Source organism: Tremella mesenterica (genome assembly GCF_000271645.1).
Source record: "Tremella mesenterica DSM 1558 unplaced genomic scaffold TREMEscaffold_5, whole genome shotgun sequence".
NCBI lineage: Eukaryota > Fungi > Basidiomycota > Tremellomycetes > Tremellales > Tremellaceae > Tremella > Tremella mesenterica.
This window is the reverse complement of record NW_006711229.1, coordinates 782,962-791,672: the sequence shown is the minus strand read 5'-3', so window position 1 is coordinate 791,672 and position 8,711 is coordinate 782,962. Positions and strand designations below refer to the sequence as shown.

General features: G+C 49.6%; 5 protein-coding genes across 5 annotated transcripts; 3 read left to right on the top strand and 2 right to left on the bottom strand.

Annotated features, from left to right (window-relative positions):
• Positions 1-202: 202 nt before the first annotated feature.
• TREMEDRAFT_62321 (uncharacterized protein) lies at positions 203-1,610 on the top strand (the record flags this gene model as incomplete). Its single annotated transcript, XM_007004605.1, has 5 exons — positions 203-393; positions 443-766; positions 803-1,341; positions 1,404-1,511; positions 1,570-1,610. 5 exons carry the CDS (start codon positions 203-205, stop codon positions 1,608-1,610), a joined length of 1,203 nt encoding a protein of 400 aa, XP_007004667.1.
• On the bottom strand, positions 1,599-2,634 carry TREMEDRAFT_44005 (uncharacterized protein). Its single transcript, XM_007004463.1, has 4 exons — positions 2,277-2,634; positions 2,090-2,225; positions 1,829-2,034; positions 1,599-1,781 (listed from the first exon to the last, which is right to left on the bottom strand). The coding sequence occupies exons 1-4, from the start codon at positions 2,562-2,564 to the stop codon at positions 1,674-1,676; spliced, it is 738 nt and encodes a 245-aa protein (XP_007004525.1). The 5' UTR covers positions 2,565-2,634; the 3' UTR covers positions 1,599-1,673.
• Positions 2,635-2,802: 168 nt separating this feature from the next.
• On the top strand, positions 2,803-4,247 carry TREMEDRAFT_39054 (uncharacterized protein; the record flags this gene model as incomplete). Its single annotated transcript, XM_007004437.1, has 6 exons — positions 2,803-3,054; positions 3,104-3,195; positions 3,250-3,369; positions 3,421-3,494; positions 3,547-3,607; positions 3,651-4,247. Coding segments are annotated over exons 1-6 (1,137 nt in total), but the record flags the coding sequence as incomplete, so codon positions are not given.
• A 255-nt stretch (positions 4,248-4,502) lies between these two features.
• On the bottom strand, positions 4,503-7,673 carry TREMEDRAFT_71635 (uncharacterized protein; the record flags this gene model as incomplete). The annotated part of the gene is made up of 5 exons (XM_007004772.1): positions 4,503-6,218; positions 6,271-7,031; positions 7,076-7,293; positions 7,341-7,450; positions 7,656-7,673. The coding sequence occupies 5 exons, from the start codon at positions 7,671-7,673 to the stop codon at positions 4,557-4,559; spliced, it is 2,769 nt and encodes a 922-aa protein (XP_007004834.1). The 3' UTR covers positions 4,503-4,556.
• A 26-nt stretch (positions 7,674-7,699) lies between these two features.
• On the top strand, positions 7,700-8,506 carry TREMEDRAFT_56929 (uncharacterized protein). Its single transcript, XM_007004490.1, has 2 exons — positions 7,700-7,725; positions 7,760-8,506. Exon 2 carries the CDS (start codon positions 7,808-7,810, stop codon positions 8,051-8,053), a length of 246 nt encoding a protein of 81 aa, XP_007004552.1. The 5' UTR covers positions 7,700-7,725; positions 7,760-7,807; the 3' UTR covers positions 8,054-8,506.
• The last annotated feature ends 205 nt before the right edge of the window (positions 8,507-8,711 follow it).

Sequence of the window (8,711 nt, the reverse complement as noted above, 5' to 3'; positions counted from 1 at the left end):
GTGATCTGAGTGACCGGAGGATGCACATCTTTGTCATCCAGCTCATCATCTCTATCTCGACCATTGGATCAAGTTACCCGAGCAACGTATCATCTACCTGTCGGTCTTACGCATTCTGCAAGCCATCTCCGTTGCGCGCATTGTCACCCTCTCACATTTCCGCTCTCCACCACACCAAATCGGTCAGCCACCATCTTACTCGATGAATATGAACGGTGACTTGGGGCATCATACACCCCCCATACCCGTCTCGGCTCGACCGTTACATCTCTCGAACGGGCCTGTCCAGACCAGATCACAGGAAGTTGAATCGGAGATGTCGCCTGAATATCGCCCATATCAATGGAGCGGTCGTCGAGTGTCTGTAGAATACAATCGATTGAATAGTCCTGTGTACGTTTAGAACTACCCTTATCACATGAGATTACAGCTGATAACATAGCTTCACTCCTATGATCAGTTCGTCCCCGACTACAAATCCTCACGCCGGATTCCACCCTTCTTCGTTCGGCGCATCTCTCACATTGACTAACGCCATTTTGGGCGGGTCATCGTCAAACACCGCGTCATCCTTGGGAATGAGCGTCTCACCACCGCGTTGGCCTCCGGGGAACCCCAATTGGGGTCCATCCAATGGATTTGTTGGGAGTTTAGGTGGTCAAGATGTAAACTTTGGTCGGGAACGAGAACGGAAGCTAGAGACGGAATATGCCAATTTTACATGTTGTGGTAGGCGTCTGGATGGATTGCACGAGTTGTTGAAGCAGTACGTCCCCTACAGTGGATCGAGCTGACTCATAAGCTACGAAGAAGAGCATGGTAATATGGTCCCCGATCTCCGAATGGCGAGCATGGGTATGGTGCATCCACCTATAGCATCGGCTATCAAAACTGTTTCTCCTCAAGATGTACCTGCTGTCGGTGCCACCCACTCGGTGTTACGAGCTCATCACGGGGAAGTGCCGACACCTCCCGGAGTGATGGATATCGAGATGGAAGATTCCACCACACAACCTGATTTGGCGTCGCTTCTGGCTAATCGACATCATCCCACTCTGAACCCCTCTCCAAACATCTCACCAGCTACATGGTCAACTGCTTTCCGACCGCAAGTTAATACTGGTCTGCCACAGTGTCTTCCACCCAGTCTTCTATCTTACGCTCCGCCCTTTTCCGCTCCGGCTTCCAGATCCAGTACCCCGATCCCCGATTCAGCTTTGGCAAAGGCGGCCAGAAAAGCTCATCGCAAGGCAGACAGGATGGTCGCTCGTGAAGAAGCTTCAGTCAGCGATGCCGAAGGCGAAAAACGTTTTCCATGTCCGATCGAAGGTTGTGGCAAAGGTGAGTGTCATGTTTTCGTACTCTTCGTCTGTCGTGATAGAGGGACGTTGCTGACTGACAAGTGTACAAACAATCAAACGGATTACGTTATCATCTCACTCGATCGATAAATTCAGGACACGGCAATGTTGCGGCTCTTGGAGGTTTGGTTGCCTATCTTGGAGAACGAGGTGAGGGTGCTTAGCCCTGACAGAGGTGTGGGAAGGGATTTGGAGCATGATGATGTAGCACATATGGTCTTGTACTTTAGAGATTTTGTAGCTTTGTAAGAGATTCATTGATACTAGTGCAGAGAATGTATGTTACATATTACATGTATGGTGACATATGATTTAATCGTCCTCATCCATTTCATCACTTTCCGTACCCTTATGAAGATCCTGACCGGACACAAAGCCTTCGTCCTTGGACCATCGAGAACCCAGAAGAATCCGGAATTCCTAACCGTCAATAACCGCACTGTTGCTGTCCGATGGAAAACACTCACGGCCATCTGTATTCCTAACAGCTTCAAAAGTCGACACTGTTCACTGGATAATTTTTCCCCCTGTTGACAGAGGATGTGCGCATGATTTAAAGACGGAACGCCCCGCACTAAGGTCGTGCTCAAACCTAGAGCGCGTAGTTGAGGCTCCATAGAATGTGGGAAAGGATCGCCAGTGGGAGGATCCGTATGAGGGGACAATATGGGTCCTATCCCCCTGTTAGCAATCATTCCAGAGTGGGGAAATCACAAGGTTTTTCTCACCTGCTGGAAGAGTGATGGTTTGAGTAGCCTTTGCACCCATCCTGGCATATTCCTTCTTGGACCACGTTTCGAACCATTCACGAGTCTCATCGACGGGAAAATTCGTCAGGAATAGACCTACAGGTCCACGAATACACTGTTGACCGTCAGTGACAATCGTCAAACAGGTAAAAAAAAAGTCACTGACACGAGCTAGGAGATGTAAATCGGGCTGGTACTCATCCTCTGGTGAGTCCCCCAGAGCCTTTGCCATGACCTTTCCTTTTCCAAAAAAAAACCGACCTGTACCTCTCCATTGACCTCGAACGTCTTTTAGTCCTTCGTTTCTCATATCGCCAACGCTGAAGAGCCAGACATGTGGAAAGTTGTCGACCTGAGATCTGAGCTCGTTGACCAGGGAAGCTTTTGAGGCTTTGGTGGAGCGAAGAGGAGTTTTTGACAAAGTAGTGACCTTTGCTCGCTTTGATTTTGGCATGATTGTTATATCAAGGTGAAAGGTGCAGCTGGTGGCGCTGGTGCGGCTTTTGTAGAGGTTTACAAGTAATGTAAGGTGATAGTCAGAGCCGGTCAGAAAGGAAATCTTTGAAATTTCTTGACGTCAATGGAATGCCACATCTAACCTTTACTCACAACTCCGCGGCGATAACTTTCACCCCCCCAACGCGCGACTCTGTTGTGACCCCCCCACCGACACCACCCAGCCTTTTGACCGTACGCCGTTCATCTCTTCATACCTCCCTTACTACCTTTGAGGACCTATCATCTTTCGATTATGCCTCGTAATACCAGGACCAACATGGACAACGATATCGAGGCGTTCAGTCATACAGCACCGCCTCCTCCTTATCCTGGGTCCGATCAAAACACACTTTCAGGTCAAGTTCAGTATGACCTTACTCCTACGCCTCATTCACTCAATCGGCCTCGTTTACCCGAGGATAAGCGCAATCAGTTTCTTGTCAATCGTGAGTCCACACCTTCACCTTCTGTTGTTCTCTTTTGTTCTGACATTAGTTCCCGAGGACGTGACCGTTGTCAAATTTCAAACCATTGTCCGTGAAGGCAAAGAGATCGTTGTAGGACGTATCAAAGTCCCTATCGCAGCCGTCCGTATTATGTTTCTATTTTGTCCATATAAGACTGCGCGCTCATATGTCAAGGCTAATCGACATGCTTTTATTCTTCGTCGTTATGACACGAACGCTATTTCACTGACCACCATGTTCAAAGTAGCTTTTCCAGGTGCATCCGAGGAAGATGAGAAGAGAGAGATGAGTTGGGTAAGTTATCATCTTATGATTCTCATCAGTGATCGGCTAAATCCTCTCAAGGTCGAAAGTACTTATGATACCCGTAATACCAATGGTGGACGTGGTAGTAGCGATGTCCGTCTAGCGGGGCAATGGTGAGTTTAAATCTAAACCAATATTTGGCTCGAATCTTGATGTCCGATGTAGGGTGAGCGGTCATCTAGCAATCCATTTAGCTCCGGCATACGGTATCTCAAACTTGGTCACGGTGAGTTCTTACATCACTCAAAAGGCTCTGTTGACATCTACAGGCATTGGCGCGAGCTGTGCCTGATCCGACGGTAGTATATCACAAGTCACGACGGTCTCAGGCGGCTGCCGAGCATATCGCAAGGGGAAAAACTCCGCCTGCAGCGGTGACGCCGACCCCTATCGTCCCTTCCATGTCGTCGGAAACTACGCCAGCTCCAAAACGAGTCCGTAGACAGAGTCCTCGCGTCAACAGACCTACAGCTTCTTCGAATGACCAAAGCGCTGCTGAAGAGGACACGACTCGTCATTTGACTCTGGAAGCCACCACCACCGTCACTGCGCCAGCTAACGCAAACGTGGATATGGACGCCGAGATTCAATCCGCCAAGCAGTTGGTCATGGATCTCAAACGCGAATTGCAACTTCGGGCTTCCGTCGGGGAGGAATTGGAAGATCAAGGGTATGTTATTGCTGAAAACAGCCGCGGTGTGAAACGGGGCAAGGGTGAAGATGATGGAGTATCCATCTCGGGTGGTTCTTTGGTCAAGGATAGATTGGTAAGGAAGAACAAGAGGGTGGTAGCAGACGGAATGACGCAGACGGCCAAACGAGTGGCATGGGGTGCACTAATCTTCGGCCTTGGCGTCGGCGCTGCGTCGTGAGTTGTCTTCTTTGCAAGATTACAAGTTGAAGATTGCTAACGCTGTAAAAGATTGATTCCTCAGTTTGCATCTTCCTTCTTGTAGATGGAATACAGTCAAATACTTGGGTTTAGTGTTGTAGTCTTTACATACCCCATAGTTTGTCCGTACCATCTTATACTCGTAGTGTCAGATCTTTTTCAGTAGGTGTCTCCGCTTTGATAGGTGTCGTAGAAATTTGTCCATACGGTAAGTAGGTAAATGAACATGCAATCGTGTACATCTATCTGTCACATCGCAAACATCCGGGAGAGAATCTACAATCTAAGTTGGAGCTGCTCCTGCTGTATGTCTATCCAGTACCGAACCCTTCCTCCCACGTTTGGCGGATATGGAAAATGCCAACCCAACGTCCACATCCCCATCCCCATTCCCATCATCATCGTCCGAGTCGAAAACTGAATAACCTGCCGTAGGAGATTCGTCCCGTCTGTGATGTGTCAAACCCAAAGGACTACGTGCACGCTCATGTGCAGAGGTAGAACGAGGTGTAGAGGGTGATGAGAATTGTCGAGTGACGAGATTAGTTGGAGGACTGGAACTACGGAAAATGGGTGAGGTTATGTTACGATGATTCTGTATGGAAGTGACTGGACTGAGAGGTTGTAACAAGAGTGATCCAGGTGAAGAATCTTGAATAGTCGGTAAAGTGGGTGACGATGATACAAGTGGTGAAACATGATCGTTAGGTCTTGAAACCCCACCGACGAAACGTCTACCAAACGTTACTTCTTCCGATTGAGATCGGGATGCTGGTTCCAGTTCGTCATCATCATCGTCATCGGGAATAGAGCCAGCCCAATCAAAATCATCATCATCGGATTGAGTTAAAACCTCGCTCACGGTAGACCTGCGACGTTGTGGACCTGCGGAGATCATATTTGAACGTTCAGGACTAGCTGATAAACCCGGACCTGATGAATATGAACTTGATTCAAAAGTCTCGAAACTTGATTGTCTTCCATGTTCACCGAGTGTCATGATAGGCGGCATTTCGATCGCAGGAAGACCTGTTCCTTGTGTCGACTGCAACGATGGTTCACTACTCTCTTTTGTATGTGTAGGACGACGACGTTGACTACTACCACGAGATAACAAGCGAGCCAATTTACCCAAACCTAAACCATTACTAGAGGCATTGCTGGACGATCGATGTCTGGCTGCAACGTCTATATCGCTTTGTCTTCTACGCAAGGGATCTCCAGGAGTCAATTCACCGGTACCCTGTAATTTGTCGAGAGATCCTGAGGACCCCATCGGCTTGGGTGAATCCGCGGAACGTTCTCCGGACGCAGTGTGGGGTGTCACCGTGTCCGGTCGGATATTGGATTGTGAGGCGTTACGTATTGGTCTGTGAACGATAAAACCTCGGCTTGACGATTGAGTCGACTGGCTTGACAGTGACCGTCCGATCGGCTCGACGGCATAAGTCGGAGATAAATGAGCAGTAGGAGGAGGTGAAGCCAATTGCAAAGTCCGTCGACGAGGTGAGGGGAAAGCATCGTAATGACGAGAACCGAGAAGAGACAGTCGACGAGAAAGGCTACCCATTGGACGTGGACTTGGCATGGGCGATAACTCGCGAGGAGTGAGAGCTTGATCGGGTCTTCCTATATCATTCGCATTTTGCAGGTTTATTTGACTTGGAATCGCAGAGGGCAAGTTGGACACAGGTTGACTGTAACTGGAATTTGTATCACCGTCCCCGATACTGTGGCTTCGGCCTCGAGAGTTTGAACCAAAGATGCTCAGCCTACTGGAGATGGTTTTGAGGCCTTTACGAAGTCGATCTCGAAAACGATTCGCTTTGATAACGACGGCTGCGACCTCATCGTTGGACACGGTCACGAAAGATTGGACATGAGGATCTGTACTAGCCAGCCAACCCGAGGGATCTGAAAGACCTCGAAGAGTGAATGGGTGTCTCTGCAAGAGTCAGCAACTACCAAACAAGACAGCATGATTAGCGGCAACTCACCTTTGCTTGATCCAACGATATTCGCCTGGCAGGATCTTTTTCTAGCAATCGCCTCAGCAGATCCAGACATTCCAGAGCCTCCTCATTGGCATCTTCATTGCCTTTGCCAGTCGGTAAACGGTCTTTACTCATATAGGGCGGAACGTGAAAGTCGGCGGTGGGAATCACTTGCATCAATAGGTATTCGTTAGGAGCATCGAAGGGAGTCTTGCCGAATGCCAAACAGTACAAAGTCACACCGAGAGCCCAAACGTCTATAGCATTAGTGATGGGCATTCGATCGCGGTGTACAATGGTTGATGACGAGTGTGATCTCATGGATTGAGGTCGACGGGAAAGCCCTGACTCGTTACTTTGAGTAGGTTTGAAGGGAAAGGTACGACGACTGGAGGGCGAGAGAACGGCTGGGTCTGATCGGCTTGTTTTGGGGTGTTGTTCATTGGCGGTCGGCAGTTGTGTGGTGAAGTTTGTGAGCTCATGAACTGGTGTTCCCTGGGGCGAGCGGGCATGTTGCGCTGCATCGTCCTGATCGGACCCCGAGTAGCACATTTCTGGTGCGAAAAAAGCTGGCGATCCGGCAGTCTTGGCCAATTCGACATCATCGACCCACGATTCACCCTCTGGTCCGGCTTGGGTAGCAGCCGTACGCAAGGCTTCTGAGTAATGCGAACAACCGAAATCAGATATCTTGACTGTGCCGTCTGCCGCCCACAATAGATTGCTCGGTTTGATATCACGATGAATGATGCCCTGGTGATGTACTGGTGAATGAGCTTCGGTTTTCAAATGTGTCTCAGTAACTTACAATATTCTAGCCCTAGCAGGGTATCACGAAATATACGTCGCGTCTCCAGTAGTGTCAACGCAGGACTACCGTCGTCCTCCGTCCAATGAACCTCGCCGCCTTCACAATACTCCAAGATCATGAAAAGCTTGCTAGACTCGGGGTCGTCGATGATCTCTTTCATTCGGACCACGTTAGGATGATTGACTTTTTTAAAGATGGCAATCTCCTTGCGGATCCTGAGCACGTCAGAGATCTGGGTGTTCATCAAAATTACAACACTCACTCGCTCTCATTCATGAAATTCCCACCATCCGTCCTCCCGGGCAGTCCTCTTTGACGATTGAGTCCAGTAAGTCTCTTCCTTTTGGGTGTTCTGTCGACGATTTTTATTGCCTGAGGACGTAATCAGTGACACAGATCATTGGAGATTGAGGTTATGCTGACATAGAAAGGCCCTGGATTAGGAGTTGCTTCCGCATCCTCTCCTCCGAACAGCTCGGAAGATAAATCTTGCCCCAGGCGTACTCGTCCATGTGTTCCATGGCCAATTTCATGAAGGACCTGCTGTCAGTTCTCAAAAGTTGTTTGTATGACGCACCAAATATTGGTTGATCATCTTGCGACCGCTGCCGGGATCTCTTTCAAGTCGGAGGAGAGGTGTCTCGATACTAATGTCAACTTTACTCGTATGACTAGACGTACACTTCAGCACTACCGCTCTCAGGCATGATCATTCTCCCCTCATCCTGCATGTTGCCGGTCTTCGGAGGCACCATATCTCCCCGTCCCTCCGCGTGGGACGAATTCTTCCTTGACAGAATTCCATGGGATTTCTCTTTCGCAGAAGCTCGACGAGAGAGTATCCTCGGTGTATTGATGAGACTACCGGATCTTGATGCAGAGGTAGAAGAGGAGGCTGAAGCGGAGGTTGACGTTGATGTCGAGGGTAATCCGCCCATTGGTATCCTGGGAGAAGGGACAAGACCTGGGCGTTGAGAGTCATGAGAGGGCTGCCGGTGCAGAGCAGAAGGGCCATCGCTTGAATTAGGAGGTAGAAGAAGATGAGAGTCGGGTAGATTGAAAGAAGGAGTGAGGAAGGGTGAACGGGGTGGAGGAGATGATTTCGTTTCAGGCATCTGCAGGCTCATGGCTGGTATTTATCGAGCAGAGATGGATAGCTTGCTATGACGACAGTCAATGTCCGATCGTCACGGAGCGTCGTTGACAGGCTGATTCTTGGAATGACACAGCGATGGTAGGAATGCCCGCGCGGCTTGTAACACTCGTCCGAGAACTTGAGAGAAGCAAGGTGGTGAATGGTGAGGTATGTCGAGATGAGGACAAAAGGTAGGAGAGAAGGGCGGGCGACTTTATCTCGATACCGACTGTCAATGGTTCGGGTGAAATGCGTCGACTTGCTGGACAATTCAGAAGGGCGGTGGGAGAACGTGGTGGTGTGATGGTGCAAGATAGGGGTGGTGCGAGGGAGAGAGAAGGATGGAACAAGGAGGGAAGAGTGGGAGGGAGACAAGGGGTAGGAAGGAGAAGGAGGGAGAGAGGGGGCGAGCGAGGGAAGGACACGTGAGCCACCTCCCCTCCCACCTTCCTTACTATCAACCATGCTACATGCTACAATGCCGACTTAGTCTCAGCT

What these genes read in the sequence shown, in the direction of transcription:
- TREMEDRAFT_44005 (XM_007004463.1), bottom strand. Translation starts at nt 2,564, where the DNA reads ATGCCAAAATCAAAGCGAGCAAAGGTCACTACTTTGTCAAAAACTCCT. An exon ending in AACCATCACTCTTCCAGCAG is followed by an intron (nt 2,035 to 2,089) that starts GTGAGAAAAACC and finishes ACAGGGGGATAG; the next exon opens with GACCCATATTGTCCCCTCAT. An exon ending in TGTTAGGAATACAGATGGCC is followed by an intron (nt 1,782 to 1,828) that starts GTGAGTGTTTTC and finishes ATTGACGGTTAG; the next exon opens with GAATTCCGGATTCTTCTGGG.
- TREMEDRAFT_56929 (XM_007004490.1), top strand. Translation starts at nt 7,808, where the DNA reads ATGTTGCCGGTCTTCGGAGGCACCATATCTCCCCGTCCCTCCGCGTGG.